This window comes from Scyliorhinus torazame, chromosome 4 (assembly GCF_047496885.1).
Source record: "Scyliorhinus torazame isolate Kashiwa2021f chromosome 4, sScyTor2.1, whole genome shotgun sequence".
Taxonomy (NCBI): Eukaryota; Metazoa; Chordata; class Chondrichthyes; order Carcharhiniformes; family Scyliorhinidae; genus Scyliorhinus; species Scyliorhinus torazame.
In genome coordinates, this window is record NC_092710.1 from 231,411,236 (window position 1) to 231,437,313 (window position 26,078).

A 26,078-nucleotide genomic window follows, 5' to 3' on the forward strand; every position below is an offset into this window, starting at 1 on the left:
TGGCCCGGGTGAAACTCGCCCTCCTTCTCGCCACCTCCGCACTCCAGTCTTGATACATGCGTATCACCGCGTTCTCCCATTTGCTACTCCGTGTCTTCTTAGCCCAGCTCAGGACCATCTCCCTGCCCCTGTAGCGATGGAACTTCACCACTATTGCTCTTGGTGTTCCCCTGCCTTTGGTCTTCTCACGAGGACCCGGTACGCTCCCTCCACCTCCAAGGGACCCGTTGGGGCCTCAGCTCCCATTAGAGTATGGAGCATCGTACTCGCATACGCCCCAGCATCAGCTCCCTCTGTTCCTTCTGTTTTCCTCTCTGTACTGAGTTGAGCCACAGGGAATAACCCCACGTGGAAGTCGACTCAATACACAGGTCTTGAAACCGCTCTTATAGAGGGGTTCTCATAGAAGCATATAAAATCCTGATGGGACTGGACTGGCTAGATGCGGGACGAATGTTCCTGATGTTGGAGACGCCCAGAACCACGAGTCACAGCTGAAGAATAAGGGGTAAGCCATTCAGGACTCAGTTGTGAACATGTGGAATTCTCTACCACAGAAAGCTATTGGGTCCAGTTTGTTTGGATATATTCAAGAGGGAGTTGGACGTGGCCCTTGCGGCTAAAGGGATCAAGGGGAATGGAGAGAAAGTGGGAGTGGGATACTGAATTTGCATGATCAGCCATGAATGGTGGTGCAGGCTTGAAGGGCCGAATGGCCTACTGCACCTATTTTCTATGTTTCTATCCTCAGAAACAATCCATCTGGCCCTGGCGGGTTAACAACTTTAAAGGATTTTAGTCCTTCAAGTGCTTCCTCTCCCTTTATGATTATCCCTTTATATGATTATCTCTTCATATGATTATCTCTTTATGACTACTATATCTGCATCATCCATTTCCTTTGTAAACACGGAGACAAAATATTCATTTAAAATCACAGCCTCTGCATGAAAATGAGAAAATGAAAATCGCTTATTGTCACAAGTAGGCTTCAAATGAAGTTACTGTGAAAAGCCCCTAGTCGCCACATTCCGCCGCCTGTTCGGGGAGGCTGTTACGGGAATTGAACCGTGCTGCTGGCCTGCCTTGGTCTGCTTTCAAAGCCAGCGATTTAGCTGTGCTAAACAGCATCTACACACGTTCCCTTCTAATAGATCCCACTTTTTCCTTAACTGACATTTTACCATTGATATATTGGTAAAACATCTTTAAGTTTTCTTCACCTTTACTTGCTAATCTATTTTCATGCCCTCACTTTGATTTCCTTATTTCCTTTTTGACTTTCTATACTCGTCTAGGCTATCTGCAGTAATTTGTTCTTTATGCCTATTGTACGCATTATTTTCTGTTTGATCTAACCCTATATTCCTCTGGACAACGGGTGGTCTTAGGACCTCCTTTTAGTGCTTCCCACTGGTTTTCCACAGATTTATCCTCGAGCAATGCCGGCCAGTCCACCACAGCAAAGTCCGTTCTCATTTCTACAAAATCTGCTTTCCCCCCAGTTCAAAATTTTGACTGCTTTATCTCTGTCTTTTTCCACGGTAACACTGAATCTAACTGAATCGTGATCACTATCCCTGAAATGAGCACCAACTGTCACTTCACCGACTTGCCTGTCTTTGTTCCCCAAGACTAGGTCTAGAATTGCATCTCCTCTGGTTGGGTTTGTCACTAATTGGTTGAAATAAATTTTCCTGGACAAACTGCATGAATTTTTCTCCCTTCGTTCTGCTTATATTATTTGATTCCTGGTCGATATTGGGATAGATAAAGCCTCCTACTATTATTGCCCTCTTTCTTACATGCAGAAATTGCCTATTTATTTGCTCTTCTATCTCACTTTCACAATTTGGGTGTATGTAGTATATTCCCAATAGTGTGAATTCCCCTTTTTTATTTCCAAGTTCAACCCATAAAGCCTCGTTTGTTGACCCATTTAGCATATCACCCCTTCTCACAGCTGGAATTGATTCTTCAACCAATAGTGCTACTCTCCCTCCTTTATTATCCCCACTTTATCCTCCTGAAAAGTCTATATCCAGGGTTATTGAGCTGCCAATTTTGCCCCTCCTTTAGCCAGGTTTCTGTTATTGTAATGACAACCTGCTGCCACGTGCTCTTAACCTGTCTACCTTACATAGAACGATACAGCTTTGCATTGAAGTATAAATAGTTTTACCGACCATTTCCCCTTGCTGAACACTTTTAAAACTTTGCTTCTCCTGTAATTGCAAGTCTATCACAACTTCTGCATCACTAGCTAATGTTCTGCCTCCACATTCTTGATCTGAATTTGACTTATTTGATCCTACTCCTGGGATCCCATTCCCCAGCCACACTAGTTTAAATACTCTCTAACAGAACTAGCAAAAACCCCCGCAAGGACATTGGTCCCAGCTCTGCCTGGGTGCAACCCATCCGGTTTGGACAGGTCCCAGTCCCAGCCTCAAGAATCTGAATGCCCCCGGTTACACTATCTCTCCAGCCATTCGTTAATCTGATCTATCCTATTCCTGCTGTCTCCCTGTATTCGGCTTGCAGGAATTCATCCCGTAGTTTATCTACATGTTGGTACCAATGTGTACCACAAATACTGGCTGTTCACCTTCCTTCCCCAGAATGTCCTGCAGCCGCTCCATGCCATCCCAGACCCTGGCACCAGGCAGGCATATACCATCTTCGATTCACATTTGCGGCCTCAGAAGTGTCTGTCTGTGTCCCTATCACTGTAGCCCTGACACTCGTTTTTCCCCCCATCTGTGATGCTGGGGGAGAGCGAGATAGATCATCCACTTGGCACATCTGGTTGAAGATTGTGGCGAATGCTTCAGCCTTGTCTTTTGCACAGATGTGCTGGACTCCTCTGTCATTGAGGATTGGGATATTTGTGTAACCTCCTCCTCCTCTTCCAGTGAGTTGTTTAATATGGTGCCTGGCCCGTTAATAGATCTTAATGACCCATTGCATACCCCCTTTGGCGCGGAGCGCAAACATCGATCCTGACGCCAGCACTGATCCCGTTTTGTGCGCATAAAGTGCCAGCTTGGCACCTTGGCAGTGCCAACCCTGCACCTAGATGGCACTGTCAGTCTACCCAGGTGCCACCAGCAGTGCCAGGGCACCACCCTGCCCAAAGGGCATGTAGCTGGGGGCCTCCGATCCACTTGCCCGAGGTCCCCAAGGTGAAGGGATTGAATCCCAAAGCCTGCAGTACCTTGGGAATCTGCAATTAGAGTAAGGCTTACTGCCTCGATCTAAAATGCAGATTTGCCAAAAAGTGATCCCGTCCACTGAGGACAGGATTCAGCTTGCAACGTGTCACAAGATTGCGTCAAATCACGTGAGGCGTTGCGAGCTGGGTAGATCCCGAGAGCGGGGCTTCACGGCTTTCAATGACCACGCTGCGCGATGGTGAGCTGCTTTTCCGGCGCAGCGTGGCCAGAGGATTGTGCCCAAGGTGTCAATATGGTGAAGCTACAACACAGGACTACTTACATGCTGAACAGCAGAAGCAGCATGTGTTCGACAAAGCAATGTTATCCCACAGCCAACAGATCAAGTTGAAGCTCTGCAGTCGTGCCACATCCAATCATGAATGGTCCAGGTCACACACCATCCTGACTGAACTATAAGACCGTCCTTCACTGCCATAATGCCAAAATGCTGGCATTCCCCTTTTACACCACATTGGCTGCAGAGATTTAGAATAAATTACATCACACCTTCTCGAGGGCATATAGGATGTGCAATGAATTCGGGCCTAGCCAGATCCTATGAACAAATATAAAAAAGTACAGAAACATTTGATCAACTGTGCTCATGACAGCAATTAGCTATCTTGTCAGATTTCTAATTTGTTTGATGGATTCATAATATTCGATGTCATGCTTAGATTTGTTTTACAGAAATTTTATAGCAATGTTTTGCTGAATCATTTGTGGTTAGTTGACAACTTTTTATGGTTTTCGTTACTTTTCGCCGATTCTGTGTCCATTGCTACAGTCCAAACATGACTGATAACTTTTAAAAAGAGATGAATTTCCCAGCAACCGATGGAAAGCATTGTATGGCAAGATTTAATGTTTTAAGACTTTTACTGTAACAAATAAATTGAAATCTATATTAACTAAACATTACTTAGCAAGCAACTAATACACTAAACTATAGAAAGGCTATTTTCCTTATTAACTAATTAACCACAATTGAAAATCCCACCATCACTTTTACACTTTATGCCAATTCTCAGCAGACATGTAGCCTTCTGATAAAGTCTCAAATGCCTTCCAGTGATTCACCTGTTCTCTCCTTGCCCCACCAAGAAGAGTCGTGCAGTGTCCTTTCCTCCTGAATATAATTGAATTGACTTGGGTGGCACGGTTGCGCAGTGGTTAGCACTGCTGCCTCACTGCACGGAGAACCCTGGTTCAATATTGGCACCGGGCCACTGTCCGTGTGGAGTTTGCACATTCTCCCCATGTTCTCACCCCCACAACTCAAAGATGTGTTGTGTGGGTTGATTGGCCATATCTTTTTATTAAAACAGTAAAAAATCTATACGAGACCAAATGGTACAAACACTCATTTTGTGTTGGAGAAACAGGATATCCTCCCCTCGGTACCAATGCACGGGGAGGGGGAGTGGATACTCTGATTATTAAAACAGTTCACAACACGTTTCTACAAAAAACAAATGGTACAAGCACTAAACTTTGCGCTGGAGAGACCAGATACCCTCGCCTCTGTACCAACAGAAGGGAAAGGAAGGGGGGTGGTGGGGAGAGAGGGGGAAGGGGGGTGGTGGGGAGAGAGGGGGAAGGGGGGTGGTGGGGAGAGAGGGGAAAGGAGGGTGGTGGGGAGGGAGGGAGTCGGGGTGTTCGTGAAGGGGGGGGCCCAGTAGGGCACTGCCTGTACTATCTACAGAGGCAGAAAAACAAAAGAACCTTCAATTATGATGTGCCAGATTCTGGGAGTTCCCCAGAAGGGGTGAGGGGCGACATAGTGCCAGGCACGAGTGAGACCTGCACCCTGCTAAATTGCCCCTTAATTGGAAAAAAAAAGTTAGGTACTTTAAATTGAAAAATAAATAAATAATTGAATTGATTTGCAGCAAGGCACCCACAGCGACTACTGCATTTTAAAATCTCCACAGGTTTGATCTCTTTAAACAGGAATCCATTTTGTTGCCATTCACACAAAGCAGTCTCACCCCCTGCTTGACACAGCAGCAGCTTCTCTGTTCCTTCACCCATCTCTCTGTCTGTCTGCATCTATCACCAGATCGGGCAGCACGGTGGCCTTGTGGATAGCACAATTGCTTCACAGCTCCAGGGTCCCGGGTTCGATTCCGGCTTGGGTCACTGTCTGTGCGGAGTCTGCACGTCCTCCCCGTGTGTGCGTGGGTTTCCTCCGGGTGCTCCGGTTTCCTCCCACAGTCCAAAGATGTGCAGGTTAGGTGGATTGGCCATGATAAATTGCCCTTAGTGTCCAAAATTGCCCTTAGTGTTGGGTGGGGTTACTGGGTTATGGGGATAGGGTGGCGGTGTTGACCTTGGGTAGGGCGCTCTTTCCAAGAGCCGGTGCAGACTCGATGGGCCGAATGGCCTCCTTCTGCACTGTAAATTCTATGATAATCTATGATCTCTCTGACTAACAGACTGCGAGTCTTTGTCCAGTAAGATGAGATTTTCTTTTGTATCAAAGTGTAAAAGATGACCCAGTTTAAATCTGGGTCTCTGCCCCATGGCAACAGAATCAGATGGGCCTGTCTCTGGGAAGACTTCAGCACAATTACCAATCACTATTCCGGGATATTCAACCGTACTTTTAATCAACACAGTTTAAAACATAGCCATCTTTTAAACACCATAAGGACAAACTTCCCTCATGTCCTTTTTCCAAGTACCTTATGAATGACCATAGATGCAAAGTGTAAATGTTGAGACTGAGCACTCCCCACACACAATATGATGGGAATGTACAATAGGAGTCTGGCATAAATGTTAATGATCTAGATCTTGGTGTGCAGGGGACAGTTTGAAAGTTTGCGGAAGATACAAAACTTGGAAGTATTGAAACTATGAAGAGGACAGCCTAGAACTGAAAAAGGACGTTAATGGACTGGGCAGATGGATGGCAGATTGAGGTACCCTCAATAATGATGCTTAGAGATTAAACTGTAAAGAAGGCTTTATTAGACTAATAACTAACTACAGCTAGAGACGAGAGCTGACTGTTACACAGACCATGAGGCAGGCCTTTATGTATGGCTCCCAGATGGGCGGAGCCAGAGGCGGAGTCCCCAGGGTTCCAAGCCCGGTCTTAAAGGGGACATCACCGTACATGATGATAAGGCAGTAACCGTTCATCACATTCACCCCTGTTTAAAAAAAGTGTCCGGCGGGGGTGAAGTGCCATCATAGGTCTATCCGTCTCAGTGGCCGGATCGTCCTCCTCGACCTCCTCAATTCGGGCGGTGGTGCAGCGGGCACGGACGTCCCGGTTGAGGGCACATCCGGGAGCACCGGTCGGAGCTTCGGTCCGGGTCAGGGCAGAGGAACTAGGCAGGGCTGGGGGTAGCGGAGCCGGCGCCGGCGGGGTGTGTAAAGGGGGGGCGCAAGGGGGGGCGCACGGTAGGAGCTCACCAATGGGTGGTAGGGCCGGAAGGGGGTGTGTTGTAGGGGGCGACGGGTCCTGCAGGGGCGCGGCGTGGGAAGGGGCGTCTGTGGTGGAGGATCCAGCGGGTGCCAGATCCCGGAGGGAAACCATATCTTGCCTGCTGTCGGAGTACTCCACGTAGGCGTAACTGGGGTTGGCGTGGAGCAGTCGGACCTTTTCAACTAGGGGGTCCGTTTTATGGCTCCTCGCGTGCCTCCGGAGAAGAACAGGTCCCGGAGCCATCAGCCAAGGTGGAAGCGAGACCCCGGAGGTAGACTTCCTGGGGAAGAGAAACAATCGGTCGGGAGGGGTCTCATTCGTGGCCGTGCAGAGGAGTGACCTAATGGAGTGTAGGGCATCGGGTAGGACCTTCTGCCAGCGGGTGGTTGGGAGGTTTCTCGACCGCAGGGCCAGAAGGACAGCCTTCCACACGGTCGCGTTCTCCCTCTCCACCTGCCCGTTTCCCCGTGGGTTATAACTGGTCGTTCTGCTCGAGGCGATGCCTTTGCTGAGCAGATACTGACGCAGTTCATCGCTCATGAACGATGTACCCCGGTCGCTGTGGATATAAGCCGGGAAACCGAACAGGGTGAAGATGCTGTGCAGTGCCTTAATCACCGTGGCTAAGGTCATGTTCGGTGCAGGGGATGGCGAATGGGAAACGGGAGAACTCATCGATCACGGTGAGGAAATAGGCATAACGGTTGGTGGATGGGAGGGGCCCCTTGAAGTCCACGCTCAGTCGCTCAAAGGGGCCCGAGGCCTTCACGAACCGAACCTTGTCTGGCCGATAGAAGTGCGGTTTGCACTCCGCACAGACTTGGCAGGTCCTGACCATGGCCTTGACCTCCTTGGTTGAGTAAGGTAGGTTGCGGGACTTGATAAAATGGACGAGCCGGGTAACCCCCGGGTGGCAGAGGTCATTGTGGATGGCTTGCAGGCGGTCCTCCTGCGCATTGACGCATGTGCCGCGGGACAGGGCATCTGGGGGCTCGTTGAGCTCCCCTGGACGATACTTGATATCGTACGAGTAGGTGGAGAGTTTGATCCTCCACCTCAAAATTTTATTGTTTTTTATTTTGCCCCGTTGCGTGTTATCGAACATATAGGCAACCGACCGTTAGTCGGTGACGAGGGTAAACCTCCTACCGGCAAGATAGTGTCTCCAGCACCGCACAGCCTCCACAATGGCTTGTGCCTCCTATTCGACTGCAGAGTGTCGAACCTTGGAGGCGGTGAGGTTTCGGGAGAAGAACGCTACTGGTCTGCCTGCCTGATTGAGGGCAGATGCATCGCTCTCTACCTGGAGAGGGATGGTTTCGTCCACCGCGTGCATGTCGGCCTTGATGAGGTCAGCCTTGATGCGGTTGAAGGCCAATTGAGCCTCAGCCGAGAGGGGAAAAGTGGTAGTCTTTACGAGTGGGCGGGCTTTGTCCGCATACTTGGGGACCCACTGGGCGTAATAGGAGAAAAGCCCCAAGCACCGTTTGAGGGCCTTGAGGCTGCGGGGGAGAGGGAGTTCCTTAAGGGGGCGCATGCGGTCGGGACCTAGGACCCCGTCTTCCACGACATAGCCGAGGATGGCCAGCCGGGTGGTGTGGAAAACGCATTTGCCCTCGTTATAGGTCAGGTTAAGGGCTCGGGCGGTCTGGAGGAACTTTTTGAGGTTAGCGTCATGGTCCTGCTGATCATGGCCGCAGATGGTGACATTGTCCAAGTACGGGTATGTAGCCCGCAAACCGTACTGGTCCACCATTTGGTCCATCGCCCTTTGAAAGACGGAGACCCCATTTGTGACACCAAAGGGGACCCTGAGGAAGTGGAAGAGCCGGCCGACTGCTTCGAAGGCAGTATAGGGGCGGTCTTTTGGTCGGATGGGGAGCTGGTGGTAGGCAGATTTGAGGTCGACCGTGGAAAAGACTCTGTATTGGGCGATCCGATTTACCATTTCCGCGATGCGAGGAAGGGGGTACGCATCAAGCTGCGTGAATCGGTTTATGGTCTGGCTATAATCCACAACCATCCGTTTCTTCTCCCCGGACCGGACTACCACCACTTGCGCTCTCCAAGGGCTGTTGCTAGCCTCGATGACCCCCTCTCCCAGTAAACGCTGGACCTCTGACTTGATAAAAGCCATATCTTGGGCACTGTAGCGCCGGCTCCTGGTGGCGACAGGCTTACAGTCAGGAGTGAGTTAGCGAATAGCGAGGGGGGTGCGACTTTCAGTGTCGCAAGGCAGCACACCGTGAGGGGGGGCAAGTGTCCGCCGAACTTCAGTGTCAGGCTTCGCTGGCTGCACTGGAAATCCAGTCCGAGCAGCAGGGGGGCACAGAGGTGAGGGAGGATATAACATTTGAAACTGGTGTATTTGGCACCCTGGATCGAGAGATCCGCAATACAGTACCCCGTGCTTTGTACCGAGTGGGACCCAGATGCGAGGGCTATGGTTTGGGATGCGGGATGGGTGCGTAAGGAGCAGCGCCTTACCGTTTCAGGGTGGATAAAGCTCTCCGTGCTCCCGGAGTCGAAGAGGCATGCAGTGTCGTGCCCGTTGACCTGGACCTGCATCATGGAGTTCTGCAGGTGTTTTGGCCGAGTTTGATCGAGAGTGATCGCACCCAGTCGCGGGTCGTCGGAGTCGTCAGCCGAGTCGGACTCGTAAAATGGCCGCTGCCGTCGGTCGCACGTGTCGGGTCGAGAAGATGGCCGCCGACCAGATGGCCGCTCCCATGATTCGCACGAGGCTGATGACACGTCAGAAGAGGTCGGGTCGGTGCGCAGCAGCATTGCGAGGCCTGCGGGCCTGAGAGCCTGATTTTCGGGCCGGCTGTTCTTTGTTTTTCTGGCCCCTGGGTCTGGACAGGCAGACCCTCGCAAAATGCCCCTTCTTCCCGCAGTCGCTGCAGATCGCGGAGCGGGCTGGGCAGCGTGGGTGCTGGCCCTGCCCGCAGAAGTAGCATGGTGTGCCCCCATGGTGAGCGGGTCGCCGCGTGGCGCATGCCTGTAATACGGTTGAGTCTGAGGAAGTCCGGGGGGGCTGGCAGAGTCCGCGGGGTACGTACCCAAGTTATGTCAGGCCACCTCCAGCGAGGAGGCGAGCGTTAGCGTCTCCTGGAGGTCTTTTGCCCCGTTTTCGAGCAGCCGCTGCCGGATGTAGGCCGAGCGGATGCCGGACACGAAAGCATCCCTGATGTGCAGGTTCATATGGACTTCCCCTGTCACATCCTGATGGTCACAGTCCCTGGCAAGCGCGGTGAGTTTTTCAACAAACTCGTCGAGCGATTTCCCCCGAGCGCTGCCGGCAGGTAGAGAGCAGATGCCGGGCGTGCACCTCATTGACGGGTTTGACAAACCGCTTGCGGAGCAACTCAATCGCTTCCTCATAAGTCGTCGCCTTTTCGAGCGTGGCGGAGATTCTGTGACTCACCCGGGCGTGGAGTAGACGCAGCTTGCGTGGCCCTAGGATGGGAGTCTCTGCGGAGTCCAGGTAGGCCTCGAAGCACCGCAGCCAGTATTTAAAAATGTCCTTTGCCTCCGGCGTTTGTGCTTCCAGATTGAGCTTCTCTGGTTTTAGGCCTGCGTCCATCCTGAATCTAGTTTAGTCTAATAAATTGAGGTACCCTCAATAATGATGCTTGGAGATTAAACTGTAAAGAAGGCTTTATTAGACTAATAACTATGCTACAGATTTGGACGAGAGCCGACTGCTATACAGACCATGAGGCAGGCCTTTATGTATGGCTCCCAGATGGGCGGAGCCAGAGGCGGAGTCCCCAGGGTTCCAAGCCCGGTCTTAAAGGGGATATCACCGTACATGATGATAAAGCAGTAACCGTTCATCACACAGGTGAAGTTCAATGCTGAGAAATGAGGATTTTTGTCAGAAGAACTTGGAAAGACAATATTAAATAAGGGATAAAATTCTAAAATGCGTATTGGAGCAAAATGATCTGGGTGTATATGTGCACAGATCATTGAAGATGGCAGGACAGGTGGAGATAGCAGTTAATAATTTCCATGGTATCTGGGCTTCACTAATAGGGACATAGAGTACAAGAGTAAGGAGGTTATGCTGAACTTATACAAGACACAAGTTAGACCTCAGCTGGAATTTTGTGTGCAGTTCTAGGCACCACACTATAGGAATTATGTGAACACATTGGAGAGTGCAGAAGAGGTTTACAAGAATGGTTCAAGGGATGAGAAACCAGTTATGGGGATAGATTGGAGAAGTTGGGATTGTTCTCCATGGGGAGAAGGCTGAGAGGAGATTTGATAGAGATGTTAAAACCATGAGGGGGCTGGACAGAGCAGATAGGGCACAACTGTTCCCATTCGTAAAAGAATCAAGAACAGCAGGGCGCAGATTTAAGACAATTTGCAAAAGAAGCAAACGATGTGAGAATTTTTTTTTTCACATGTGGTTCGAGACTGGAATGCCCTGCCTGGAAGTGTGGTGGAGGCAGGTTCAATCGAGGCATTCAAGAAGCTATTATGTAGTTTTTTGAATAGAAACTTTATGCAGATAAATGGGAGAAGGCAAGGGAATGGCACTAAGCCAGAATGCTCGTTTGGAGAGCCAGTGCAGATACGATTGGCCAAATGGCTGCCTTCTACACCATAACCACTCTGTGCTGCAGACGTTTGTATCTGCCTCATGACCACATTTTTAACATGCAAAGTTAACTTTGTCTACTTAAATCTGAATAAGATATTCAACCACCAGGCTAAATGTGCACTTATTTATGCTCAGCATCTACAGCTGTAACTTGATCAAAAAAACCATCGAGAATTGAGGTGCATCTCCACTCAGTTATTTCTCCATGCAAGTTTTCGCCAGCATTTTGCCACAGTGCTGTTGATACTTTCCATTTCACTCGGGCCCGTTAATTAGTTTCCAATTGCATTTTAATAATCTTTAAGCAATTTCTTGGGATATTTATGGTTGTTTAACACAATGGTGTCCAACGTTGCTAGGGCCTGATTCTTTCAGTGAGCTGCGTTTTAAGAGTCCAGCCTGAAGACTGCACCTCATTACAAAATATTTCTTTGTTTCTTCCATTTTTTCTTGAGTTGAATTAGGTATTCATAGAACTTTGTTGCAGCTATTTGGCCAAGAAGATTTTGTTCAAGTTTCATGAATAGTAGCATAGTGTTTATCCTCAAAAAAATCCCACAGCACTTGTGCTTGTTTTGACACTAATATAGCCAAAGAACTGCCTTTAGAAAACTACCACTTTATTTCACTTCATCATCTCATATTCTACTTTCAAGTTAGTTTCTGCAAACTCTCCTTTTTGCCAGAGTATGCACCCCAGCCCCACCAATGGTCCCTCGATTTTGATACATTCAAATTCAAGATTGCTCATCCGTTGTGCAGGAAACATTGTCCCCACCCCACTCATCTCCAACCCTTTTTACTGCTAGTGTAAAGGGTGAGTTGCAGTCCTGCACTTAAGTTCAATATAAATGCAAGTTTTGTTAATTCCATTCAAATGCAAGTTGTATTCTTTCGTGCAAGCTTCACAGATTTCTTTTTATAGAAGAAGCAACGTTGTTAATTAGTTCTGGATATGTTGACTGAAAAATTAAGATGGTGATAAGAGTAGTGTTTATGGGGTTTGTATGAGACTTGACCGAGTGGTATTCCTCTAACTTCATCTCTGACACTACCTATGGCCTCCTTGCAGAGTAAGTGATTCCTTCAAGACAATGCATCAATATTAAAATTCTCATTGATCTTTTCAAATTCCTCCATGCCTTGCTGTAGCTTCCAGCCGTGCAACCCCTCTGAAAGACCTTTGCTCCTCCAATTCCAGCATTTTCTGGATCCCTTTATGCTGTTGCTCCATCAATGGTGGCTGTGCTTTTATCTGTCTAGGCTCTAAGCTCTGGCGTTCATTCCCACAACCTTTCTACTTCTCTCCCCTTCGTGAAGTTCCTTTTAAACTCTATTCTTTGATCAAGCTTTTGGGCTCGCATCCTAATACTTGTCTTATGCAACTCGGCGTCAAATTGTGCCAGATAACCTTTCTGTGAAGTGTCCTGATAATGTTTACTCTGTCAAAGGAGCTATCTAAATGCAAGTTATTGCATTAATATGAACATAGTAGGAGAACTAGCTAAACTGGCAATACTAGTTTCCATGGCTTGCATTCCAAGGTTAAAGCAACATTTTTGATCATGCATTTCATGGAAAATAAATCTGGGCTGGCATTGCAAGGTCACGGGATCAAGTGCACACAATGAGTGTATCGCCCCTGCCCACCCCCAACTAGGTTCGCATTGGACGAGGCGTTGCAATAAAGGTAACTTCCTGATCATAGAGCAGTGCTCTTCAAACTTTTTTCCGATGACCCATTTTTACCAACCGGCCGACCTTCGTGACCCACGCCGGCCGACCTTCGTGACCCACGCCGGCCGACCTTCGTGACCCACGCCGGCCGACCTTCGTGACCCACGCCGGCCGACCTTCGTGACCCACGCCGGCCGACCTTCGTGACCCACGCCGGCCGACCTTCGTGACCCACGCCGGCCGACCTTCGTGACCCACGCCGACCGACCTTCGTGACCCACGCCGACCGACCTTCGTGACCCACGCCGGCCGACCTTCGTGACCCACGCCGGCCGACCTTCGTGACCCACGCCGGCCGACCTTCGTGACCCACGCCGGCCGACCTGAGCGACCCACGCCGGCCGACCTTCGTGACCCACGCCGGCCGACCTTGGCGACCCACGCCGGCCGACCTGAGCGACCCACGCCGGCCGACCTGAGCGACCCACGCCGGCCGACCTGAGCGACCCACGCCGGCCGACCTGAGCGACCCACGCCGGCCGACCTGAGCGACCCACGCCGGCCGACCTGAGCGACCCACGCCGGCCGACCTGAGCGACCCACGCCGGCCGACCTGAGCGACCCACGCCGGCCGACCTGAGCGACCCACGCCGGCCGACCTGAGCGACCCACGCCGGCCGACCTGAGCGACCCACGCCGGCCGACCTGAGCGACCCACGCCGGCCGACCTGAGCGACCCACGCCGGCCGACCTGAGCGACCCACGCCGGCCGACCTGAGCGACCCACGCCGGCCGACCTGAGCGACCCACGCCGGCCGACCTGAGCGACCCACGCCGGCCGACCTGAGCGACCCACGCCGGCCGACCTGAGCGACCCACGCCGGCCGACCTGAGCGACCCACGCCGGCCGACCTGAGCGACCCACGCCGGCCGACCTGAGCGACCCACGCCGGCCGACCTGAGCGTCCCACGCCGGCCGACCTGAGCGACCCACGCCGGCCGACCTGAGCGACCCACGCCGGCCGACCTCAGCGACCCACGCCGGCCGACCTCAGCGACCCACGCCGGCCGACCTCAGCGACCCACGCCGGCCGACCTCAGCGACCCACGCCGGCCGACCTCAGCGACCCACGCCGGCCGACCTCAGCGACCCACGCCGGCCGACCTCAGCGACCCACGCCGGCCGACCTCAGCGACCCACGCCGGCCGACCTCAGCGACCCACGCCGGCCGACCTCAGCGACCCACGCCGGCCGACCTCAGCGACCCACGCCGGCCGACCTCAGCGACCCACGCCGGCCGACCTCAGCGACCCACGCCGGCCGACCTCAGCGACCCACGCCGGCCGACCTCAGCGACCCACGCCGGCCGACCTCAGCGACCCACCATTTTCTCTTACCTTGTTTGCTGCTGATAAAAATGGAGGGAATTGTTTTGGGTCCCTTTGGCCCTCGTACACGCTCCCCCAATGGAACCTGTTGGATGAAGGTGAAGCCTTCTGGTGTCGGAAAGTATGGAGTCTCCATCTGTCCAAAGTTCTGCATTTTTTCCCGTAAAATTTTATTAACTAAAACCCCCCTGAACTTGTAAAAAAAATTAATGAAAAAAAAATTAAATGAATAAAAAAAATGAATAAACCCCCCGAACTTGTAAAGAAATATAAAAAATAAAATGAATAAAATAAATGAAAAAAAAAAAAATGAATAAAATAAATGAATAAAATGAATGAACCCCCACATTTGTAAAAAGAAATAAAATGAATAAAATAAATGAATAAAATGAATTTAAAAAAACCCAAACTTGTAAAACAAAAAGCTGCGACCATTAAAATAAATAGCGGCCGCACTGCGCATGCGCGCCCGATCATCGGCGTGCATGCGCATAGTTTTGCCCATGCGTAATGCAGCTGAATTTTTTTTACATGTTCGTGTCCATTTTAAAGGCCGCTTGCAGCCGGCGTTATTAAAAGCCGGCTTCTGCGCTGGGATTTGCGCCATCAGGAGCGCCGCGGAGGACGGCTCCGCGACCCTCCCGACACCCTCCCGACACCCGCCCGTGACCCACCCGTGGGTCGCCCCCCCAAGTTTTAAAAACACTGTCATAGAGGATGTGAGGCTAGTTTATGCACTTGTCCAGGAATGTTAAACCTTTCAGAATATTTCACGTAGACTTGAAATTTGTAACAATCACCATTTATTTAACTGCATCAATACATAAATACACTTGTGATAATGCATTATTTGAGAAACTCATTCTGTGACCGATCAACTTCATGCAGAGATATTTTGTGATTTGCTACAATATAATTTATGTGTTGGCATTTTGGAGATGTATATTTTTGGAGAATACATACATTATCAATGTCAGTTAGATGGATCGAGCATTAATAACATACTTTTTACAAATTGAATAACAAAATAAGTCATGTCAATTACTATTGGAATACAGAAAACAATGGGAATAGACTGATCTTGACACAAAGGGAAGTGATTAGCCATTGAAGCAGTTGAATTTCAAACATTGATAAGATTTCTGGACTGATGTACTGGATCAGATTGAGAAGGTTTATTGCTTGTGATGAATACCTATGAAACAGTAAATGCCAAGGACCAAAATACATTTTTGCATAGATAGTTTCTGCACAAAGAGGGACAACCAAATTTCAAATTGGTAGTACAACAGCAGATTTAAAAAAAAAAAAAGGAAATATCAGGGTAATATATTTTATCAGAACACCAATTTTATCTCTGTCACCTGGGTACATGTCAAAAGCATTGTGTTTCAAGCAAATGACATTTAGATGAAGACAGCACAGCAGTTTGATGGTCAGATCTGTTTCTTAATAGCTACCCTTCTATTAGATAGTTGTCCATTATTAGTTTTTCATTTTGTCTCATTAACTAAATTGTGTTGCTTGTCACTCAGAATAGAACATGGATCATCAACTCAGCTCCATATTTCAAACTCATGCATATCATGAATGGACAATTAGGAACCCTGAGAATGATGAGTGCATGAGCTCAGAAGAGTATAAGCCATTTGACTCTTCTGTAGGTAACTGTATATAGATTTGGTCATTTTCATGTAGATATAATGTAGCACTTCCTGAGACCTGATCAATATAACCTTCTGTATAGTCATCATATGAATACATCACAGCCTCGTCATTTTTGTATAATCCAACCCAAACATTTGCTCCCTTAACTTGTATTTGATAATTAAATTGATAGATGCCAGATATTTCACATGTAAAAATACCAGTTGAGGGGTCATAGTTGTTATTTGAATTGGTCAATATTTTGTCAAATGCTATTGGTTGCTCAGCTGGGTAATATGAATGGGAAAGAATGGCTGTAAAAGCTGGATATGGACTGAATAACCCAGCTGAAGGCTCTCCTGACTTGATGTAGCCATTATAATCGTATTTTCCTGGGGACATAATCACTTCTGCTGGTGGGCCTGGTGGTCCAGGAAGACCTGGTTGGCCTGGGGATCCCGGTGGACCATTTAGTCCAGGTGTACCAGGTGAGCCACTTTCCATTTTCCCATAATAATTTCCAGGAGGACCAGGTGGACCGGGGGGACCCTGATCACCTTTTTCCCCTTGAAATCCTTGAGCACCGTGAGAGCCAGGTGGACCTCTTGGACCAGGTGATCCTGCACTTCCTCTTGATCCTGACTCACCTGGATATCCTGGTGGTCCATGAAGACCAGGTGGGCCAGCGCTTCCCGATTTACCTGGTGAGCCAGCAGGTCCCATGCTACCTTTAGGACCACTTGCACCTCGTTGTCCTTCTGGACCTGGTGTACCTGGTAGTCCTAGAGACCCTGATTTCCCTGGGGCACCACCAGATCCTGGTTGACCTTTGGGTCCTGGATATCCACGAGCACCAACAGGTCCTGCTTGACCTTTCTCTCCTGGTGCAGCATTAGCACCTGGAGCACCTCTTGGACCTTGTTGTCCAGGTGGACCTGCTGACCCGACAGACCCAGGAGTTCCAGGTGCTCCAGTTGCTCCTGGCTGTCCTTTTTCTCCTGTGTAACCAGACGGGCCAACAGGACCGGGCTCTCCTTTGAGTCCTGGTAAACCTGATTTTCCAAAACCAGGTATTCCAGGTGCACCTGGTGAGCCTTGTGGACCAGGAGCCCCCTTGCCTCCAGGAGCCCCCGGTGACCCTGGTTCACCTGGTGCTCCAGATTTTCCAGTTCCTGGGCGACCGGGAATTCCTGGTGGTCCTTTTTGACCTGGAGCACCTGAATAACCTGGTTGACCTGCTGGGCCCATTTCCCCTTTTTCACCTGGTGGACCTGGACGACCAGGGGCTCCAGTGCTTCCTAATCCTGCTGGTCCAGGTGGTCCTGATGGCCCTTGTGGTCCCGTTGCCCCTCTGCTACCAGGACGCCCTGGAATTCCCATTCCCTTTTCCCCTTTTGCTCCAGGAAGACCCATATGCCCTGGTATACCTTTTTCTCCAGGTTGACCTGCTGGTCCTGTATGACCCGGTGGCCCTTGTGCACCTGGTTTACCTAGAGCCGCCAATCCTGCTGGCCCAGGGTAACCGGTGGCTCCTTGATTGCCTTTGGAACCTGGCGATCCTCGAGCTCCTCGATCACCTTTTTCTCCTGGGGTTCCTCTTTCACCTGACTTTCCTGGTGCTCCTGGCATTCCTGGTTTTCCCATTGCCGGCATTCCTGGTGGTCCTGGCCTTCCTGGCTTGCCAGGGGCTCCTGGCATTCCCATGCCTGTTTTTCCGGGAGACCCTGGTGGGCCTCGTGGACCAGGTGGACCTGTTGACCCACGTTCTCCTCCTACATCTATAGTTGAAAAATTAAGTGTAATTTAGATGATGACATTTTGACTCATGTTCCATTGAAAACAAACCTCACAGTATCCACTGATCTTTTTCAGGTGTTCAATCCAGAGAAGGACTAAGGCATTATAAAATAGTTCAACTGCAAAATCATACTAATTTAGAAATTATAATGAAAAGTCAGCAGTTTCTATAAATGGTGGTCAATCTGCACCTCTAGTTTGAAAATCTAACTCCAGTTCAGTGAAACTCTCTTGTTGACAACTTTGAATTTAACTTCCACATTTATTTTACCACTTAAGAGCTTTCTGACGGTCATCTTCATATGTACAAAGTTTGCATGTTGCTCACCTCTGCTTTCGTCATTTTCTTCATTTCCTTCATCTTCTGAGTTCTGAGAGTCATAGCTTTTTATATTGTAATCTGTTTTTTAGAAGTACAATAAAAATAAATGGTGATTACACGGGACATTTTGAAAAACTTGGTGATTTCCATAACAAAAAAGAAACTCCCGCTTGAGTAGAATCATTCACATCTCAGGTTATCCCAAAGCATTTTGCAGCCAATGAATTACCATTGACATCTATGATGTGGAGATGTCGGCGTTGGACTGGGGTGAGCACAGTAAGAAGTCTTACAACACCAGGTTAAAGTCCAACAGGTTTGTTTCGAATCACTAGCTTTCGGAGCACTGCTCCTTCCTCAGGTGAATGGCATTGACATCAAGTTATTGTTGTGTTGTAGGGAAATGTGGCAGCTAATTTGTGCAATATTGATCAATTAATCTATTCTTTGAGAATTAATGTTGGCTAAAATATCAGGAAAATTCCCCACTTAGCTTCACGAAGTGCTATGGGGCACCTGCCTATATAAAAGTAAAATAAAAACCAGACCTGGTCTGGATTTTGGAATGCAAACTTCCAAGGGAAAGCATAATTATGAGAGAAGATTTTAAAGTGTGTTTTCGGGAGTAGAGTTTTGAAACTCTCACGTGGCAATCATCTGTGGGGATTCTGAGAAAGCATCCGCAAACATTCTCTTAGGGTTTGGAGTGGGGAGTGCATTTGTTCACAGTGATCCTGTGTGCTTAAAAGGGACTTTGTACTAATGAGACTATTGTAGATTAAGATGCACTTTGTAATCTGTGTGTAATTGTTGAACTAAGGGGGAAGTAACCCAATTTTTTCATGTTTAATGAATATTTATTTTTTGTTCAAAAACAAATTAGCTGCCCTGTGAACCTGTTCCTCCGTGTTTAATTTTTAAAAAGTTGTGGTCTTTTGAGTCAGGGTTCCATTCTAGGATATTTCTGTCCAGTTAAGACATCAACTGGTATCATAACACATTTGACTTTTGTTCAATGCTTAGAGTTCTCTTTTAGTTGTAGAAAATAGTGCCACCATTCTATGGGCAAACAGCAACTCTGCAATAAATGCTGATGAACAATATTCTGAGCCTTAATGACTGCGAAGTACCTTGTGCTCCTTGACAGAAATGCAAAAAAAATTAAATCTGCAGACCTTGCATTGTTTTACATGTTCAACTTCTTTTCACTCAGGTAGACAGAACATTTACAGTCCCTTTACTGTTTTCAGTCAAGTTGGCTTACATTCTACAAAACTTCTTATTTAAGTGCAAAAGATTTAACCCAAAATATATCACAAATGGCAGAACTTGGTAGGCTGAAATTTGCTACAAGTGCGGCAGTTGGTTATCAAGTTCTGCAGTTGTGTTTTTGACACAGTTGTTTAAAAGTCATTTCAAAATTTTGGCTGTTACTTAGTTATAGTAGATGTCCTTTTTTATGATTGAGAGATTTTAGCCAAATACCCTATTTTCTATTAAATAATCTTGGTTTAACCAAATACATTTTTACATCTTTAGCTTGGAAAGACTGCTGAAAGAAAAAGGTAGCTGTTATGCCTTTCTGTTTAATAAGGTAATCTTCATGTTGATTCCTTGTTTCAATATTAACAAATATTTTGTGTGAACTCAGTGAGAAGATATTTAATCATTCAAAAACAAAAAGGGAGGATTTTGAACTCAAAATGGATGCAAAGTCAATGGTGCAAGTGTGATACCCACCTGGTGAACTCAGCATAAGGCTGCAACCATTTTCAGGATTGGTCTTCATCAGCATACCGTGGGCAAGCTGCCTGGGACTCAGTTAATGCTTGCACAAGGCTCACTGAATTTGGTGTGGAAAATCCCAATGGCATATGGATTGATGAGTCGGATTTTGCAGTAAAGGTTCATGGTGGGGTGGGGTACCATAATGCTTTTAGTGGGTGAGACTGAAATGACAAAATCGGTTTTCCAAAGCTGTTGGCATCCTTGCTGTCACATTGATATCTGTAAGTGATCTGGATTTGCCTATAGTGGATAACACTATTGTTGTAATCAACCCGGAAATAGTGGGTGGAATCTAATGCCTCCTGGCAAGTTTGGAGGTGGGTGCAGTGGGCATAATCAAGCAGGGGGCTCTGCCGCCTTCCTACTTGCACCCAATTAATTCTGGAGTGGGAATGCTTGTTCGTGGCCTTCCAGACTGAACGCTAATGAAGGCCCTTAAGTGGACAATTAATGCCCACTTAAGAGCTTAATTCCCCCATCTGTTGGCATTCAACAGCGTGAGAAAATTGCCATGCATAGAGCCTAAAATGCGAATCCTGCTGGAATTGCTTACAGGCAACCAAAGGGGATCCCGTATTCAAAGGCCCTGAGTGCCTCATACAGGGTCTTGGCACTGGGATGTTGGGGCACAATGAGAGCCATCCTTCTGTCATTTCTTCCTATACCTTCCCACGCACACAGCTAGTGAACCGCACCCCTGAATCCCCTGACCCCCTTCCCGTCGTCACCCACCTGTGACCTAGGCCTCTTGACAATCCTGGGCCTCTGGTGGGTGTACTTCTGGCAGCACGCAGTACATCTGGTGGCATTGATGGACAGTGGATAGCTGCTGGCCTTTGATTGGCCTGAATCCCATGGACTGCCCAATGCTGACAAGTTAAGTGCCTGCTGGGCACTTGATTCCAGCAGCGCTCCCTGAACAGAGGGGATGCAAGCATTCAGCCAGCAGGTGAGACCCCCATCATCTACATTAAAGTCTACCCAGTGTGTGTAATTAATTGTGAAGACAATAGATAATAATTTAAGGAAAACATAGATTAGTAGATTGGATAGATAAATGTAAGTGTGAGATGATACATTTTGAGCACAACAAGGAAATGCACAATTGTGAAACTTGAAATGGAATACAAGAGCAGAAAACACAAATCTGACAAGTTGTTAATAAATAAAATATATGGGATTGCTTAATTTATAATTATGCTGCTAAATATGGAAGCATAGTGATAATACTAATTCTTGGTTACTATTGTATCTAGTTTTGGGTATCATTAATGCATATATCCAAGAACACGAAGAATGTGCAGTGACGATTGCTAAAATGGTATCGGGGAAGATGCCAAAGCTAATGGAAACTGGGGCTCTTTTTGATCAAATAGAAAAAGGTTAAATGAAGATAAGAAAGAATTGTTCAAAATTATTAAGAGGTTAGTTAAGATAAACCAGGAAAACTAATAATAGTAGATAGTAACAGTAGACAGAAGGCTAAGCAGCAAAGTGCTCTTGACAGACCAGACACACACTAAGGAATGTATCTAGTTGTGATCACTGAGACACATAGTGCACATTCAATCCTGGAGGTGGCACAGAAGAGCCAAAGGACTGATTCCAAATGTTTATGGACTAACGTCTGTAAAGATTATGGACAAAGTTGGCATTTTCAGGGGTGAAAGCTGGTAATTAAGAAATGAGATGCAGAAAGTAGTGAATGATATTGTCAATGTAAATGAAACAAAAACTTCAACCTGAATCGTCAGAGTAGGACATGAGGATACAGCTTCAAAAGCACAGAGAGAACATGTATTTCATACTTTAAGCTTGTGGCACAAGGACCTTCTAATTGACATAATGAAGAAAAACCTAGTAAGAATTTGGACTGACCAAAAGTGGTTTCTGGTGGGGCACACATCCTTTAAAGGTCATTCAATTTCCTAAGTCAGTGATTTCCTCAGCACATTTATCAAGTGTTTGAAAATATTGATATTTTAAAATAGATTTTATAATATTAACATGTAATTTAGCTATTTATATATATATAACAATACTTAACAGGAACTATAGAAATGTATAGCACAGCAGGTGGTCATTTGACCCCTTACGTTTGTTCTAGAAGGCTAATGGATTTAACAGAGCCATCTAATTATCTATAAGCAACTTTTAGCTCCAATTGTTAACAGACCCATTCATATTGGATCATTATAATATGGATGAATTTGTTTCCACCATTTGTTTTAGTTACAGTTAATTCTATTTCATTTAAGTCTCCATTCTTGTCTCCTTTATGCAGAATATACAGTTTTATCCCAGTTGCATTCTATATTATGTTAGTTTGTCTCTGATATTGTCTTGAAATTCAATTCATCAAATGTCAGAATGGAAACTAAAATATATTGGTTAAAACGTTATTTTAAAAAGTGGAAAAGACAATAGCAAGCACACTAGAAAGAAGAATTAATGAACTTGTGTTTAAATAGCATCTTTCCTGAACTAAGCAGCCTAAAATGCGTCACATCCAATGAAGTACCTGTAAGGGAACATAGCATCCAGTTTTCACACAGCAAGCTGCCATGACCAGCAATGTGATGAATGGCCAGATAATCTGTTTTGATAATACTGGTTGAGAGATGGGCATTGGCTAAAATATCAGGAGATCCCCACTGCTCTTCAAATGGTGCTGCCCTTAAACATGTGTCTTAATTATGCTCAAACCCTGGAGTGAGGCCTGATCCCATACTTTCTGACTTAGAGGTTGGATGCTATTGTAGGATAATGTGGGACATTCAATATATGAATAATTGAAGACCGAGCTTTCAAGGCTGTTTCTTGGTGATGTCTGGTAATACAAATTTGAAATCCTATGTCTTATATTGCTGCAACATTCTAAACTTGCTTGAAATTCCTTATTCATATTTAATATAGATTTTTGATGCTCTTGAAGTTGATTAAATATTTCAGTTTACTGGTTATTGCATTAGGAAGTGAACACATTGTGCTTTCTCCATAAAAGGCAACATCATTTAAAATCCATAATTCACTGCCCTAATTTCAAAGCTTTGCAATTTTAGTATTAATATTGGTGCATAAATGAGGACAGGCAACGTATTGAAAAAATGGAGAGATTTTCACAAGGGTTAGAAGTGACCATCTTCATTCATATAGTTTCCCTGGAAACATTGCAAAACAGTCCTTGTGAATACCTTTACTCGAGCTTCCCATATGATCGGTCTGCCTCTACATGGTGTCAAGGCAACAACAGATACCCATTCAAGGAATGCTTTTGGAAAATAGGATTATGCCAGCCTCTAGCAGCAAGAAACTTGTCTATATTCATAGGTATAGATTGTTGAAGGGCTTTTTTGTTGTTCGCAATTAAAAAAACGCAACTAAGATTGCAGAATTGATAAGCATGATGATTGCAAAGCAAGTTCATCATTGACCTCTACGTGTAGTTTAAAAGACAAAAAAAAACTGGAAATAAATATTTTCAAAAAGAATTGTCCAAGTTTTGTCTGTTCACTTTAAAATTCATATAATTTACTTTAAGGGGTTGCAAAAATTTGGATAACTGAATGTGCATAATCAGTGCTCTTGGAATATCTACAAGTTGGGCAAAATTGATTTTTGCACATCTTCTCCTTCATCAAATTCCTGTGTACTGTAAAAGTTGAGCCTTCATGTTTCTTTAACCATTTTTTTGTTCAGCTTTCAGTATTTATTTTACCCCCCTTGATAGAAATTGGACAAGTTCTTTGTAGATTTTTAAATAGATGATCTGAAAATTCTCCAAATTAGTTAAATACTTGAGTTTCAAAGATATTAAGATGCAAAATTATTTTATTTACATAACACCTAAACACTTCATAGTGTCTCTGCATGCATACATTTATATTGCAACACATGGCAATATGGTAGGAATATATGTCACAGATATTCTTAAAGAGTATAAAGTACTCAGACATTTAAGTACATACCATTTTGAATACAGTATGATCGAGGCATTGAATTTTAAACCGTTTTATGATCTCGACAAAGGCATAGTGCTGGTCTGCTTTCATGTGCTATCACTCAGTACTGCAGAACCAAAAGTGCAGGTTCCTAGCTGTTGTTTTGCATTTTTAATATTTATTGATTGCATTTGAACTATCTTAGTATGACATAAAATGTGCCTGAAAAAAACTGCAGAGAAAATTAACACATTCTGTCCCCTCCCCCAAAACGAACCAGTTTCCAATAGGTTAAATTTGCCTCCTCCTTCCTTTGGCAGAGGAATGGCATTGTAGTTTAAAGGACAAAAGAAAACTGGAAATAAATATTTTCAAAAAGAATTGTACAAGTTTTGCCTGTTCATCTTAAAATTCATATAATTTGCTTTAAGGGGTTGCAAAAATTTGAGATGAAGTCTTTAAACTTACCTCCTTGGCTTTTTACATTTTTCTGCATGTAGGCATATCTATTAAATCCTGTTCCATAGACTAGAGTCACAGATAGTAAGAACAGAAGAGCACAGGTTTGTTTCGAATCCATATTCGTTGTTCAGATCTGTAAAGCATCAATATCAACCATTAGAAACATTGACAGAAAGATGTCCTTTTTAAGCCAATTAGAGTTGTTTGTAAACACCATGAAATGAAGATTATTGCAAAGTTTAATTAACATTTTTTTTATAATGGTAAAATTCCAAACATGAATGACTTCAGTCATAACTTAAAGTTTTTATATTTAATGATCGGTTAATTTTGACAAAATTTGCTCAATAATACTGTGGCAAATTGATTTATAAAGTTTGCAAAATACAACTAAAGTGGTTGACTAAATTTGACATAAGAATTCAGAAAATAGAGGAGACCCAAGTATACCGTGAACAGAATGAACCCTTGTCGCTTGTACATCTTGGTTGCACGTTAACAGTATTGATTGTAAATAGAAGCTCAAACCTACCAGCATAATTTGCCTCCACAGTCAATGTATCCCAAATGGATTATCCTCTGAAGTTGTGGAGTGTCAACTGGAGCAATACTTCCAAAACGATGCATACTGCTCTATTTATATAGTAGACAGTTCTTGACATATCGCTAAATCTGACAACTCCTCCCTTTTAAAAGTGCAAGTGCTAATTATGGAATATTTTTTTTTTTACATGGAAAAGTTAAATCAGGTTAGTGGATTTCTTGTGGTTTGAGCTGCTTTGCCTTCTTTGGCATTGGTCTCCACCTCATGCAGACAGTTGCAAAACCAAATGTAGAACACAGCTTCCAAAGCAAATCCTGATTGTTTTTTAAAAAACATCAGTGCTTTTTATTCAATACGGTCATAAATTAAAGTTGCAAAAATATATTTTACACAAGCCACAGGTGATGTGATAAAGATATTAAGGTTTTCAAATTTCCTTTTTCTCCTGCTGTATACGTACGTGTTGGATTTAAAGATTCCTTGTTTCTCAGCAATGTAAAGGTTTCTTATATTAGGATAAATTGCAATTCATTGGGTAATTAATTTCAATATAACTGGGTGGTGATCTATCTTGGTAAGAATAATAGGGAAACCACATACTCCTTGGGAAACAGGAGTCGAAATGGGGTAGAGAAACAAAGGAATCAAGGAGTATAGATTCAAAATCACTCAAAACATCACATTAGGGTTCAATGAGGCCATAATTAAGCAAAGATCTGGGGCTGGATTCTCCGCCCCGCCACATTTCTGCCCCGAGTCGCCGGCGGGATTCTCCGTTACGCCAGCCGGTCAATGGGGTTTCCCATTGTGGGGCAGCCCCACGCCGTCGGGAAACCCCTAGGCGCCGGCAAAACGGAGAATCCCGCCCCTGGAGTTGATTTCTGCAGGGTTAGAATTAGAAAGCAAAGAAATTACTTCAAACTTGTATACAGGCAAAATTCAAGTGCTGTGCACAGTTCTGGCCCCTGCTTATTAAAAAGGATATAAAGGCATTGGGGAAGGTGCCAGAAATATTTATAAGGATGGATATCAGAACTAGGGAGTTATGTTTATCAGAAAAGATTGAATAATCCTGGGCTCCTTTCTCTCGATAGAGAATTTTAAGATTATGAAAGAATTTACTAGGGCAAATGTAGAAATATTTCCACTTACGGGAGATATTCAAGGGCAAAGGGCCATAAATATAAGGTAGCCACTATGAAATCCAACAGGAAATTGAGGAGAAATGTCTATCCA

At 45.9% G+C, this 26,078-nt stretch overlaps 2 protein-coding genes across 3 annotated transcripts in view; one reads left to right on the forward strand and one right to left on the reverse strand.

Annotated features, from left to right (window-relative positions):
* The window catches only part of nt5dc1 (5'-nucleotidase domain containing 1), a 764,356-nt gene that overhangs the window by 173,536 nt on the left and 564,742 nt on the right, over window positions 1–26,078 (forward strand). The gene's annotated exons all lie outside the window — the stretch shown is intronic.
* On the reverse strand, window positions 15,128–24,917 carry LOC140410801 (uncharacterized). The gene is made up of 4 exons (XM_072499423.1): window positions 24,831–24,917; window positions 24,305–24,431; window positions 18,114–18,185; window positions 15,128–17,766 (listed from the first exon to the last, which is right to left on the reverse strand). The coding sequence occupies exons 2-4, from the start codon at window positions 24,414–24,416 to the stop codon at window positions 15,926–15,928; spliced, it is 2,025 nt and encodes a 674-aa protein (XP_072355524.1). The 5' UTR covers window positions 24,417–24,431; window positions 24,831–24,917; the 3' UTR covers window positions 15,128–15,925.

Bases quoted from the DNA above. Each gene is read 5' to 3' on its own strand.
- LOC140410801 (XM_072499423.1), bottom strand. From the start codon at position 24,416: ATGGATTCGAAACAAACCTGTGCTCTTCTGTTCTTACTATCTGTGACT. The intron at 18,186-24,304 runs GTAAGTTTAAAG...TCTAAAAAACAG, and splicing joins AAATGTAAAAAGCCAAGGAG to ATTACAATATAAAAAGCTAT. The intron at 17,767-18,113 runs GTGAGCAACATG...TTTCAACTATAG, and splicing joins AGAAAATGACGAAAGCAGAG to ATGTAGGAGGAGAACGTGGG.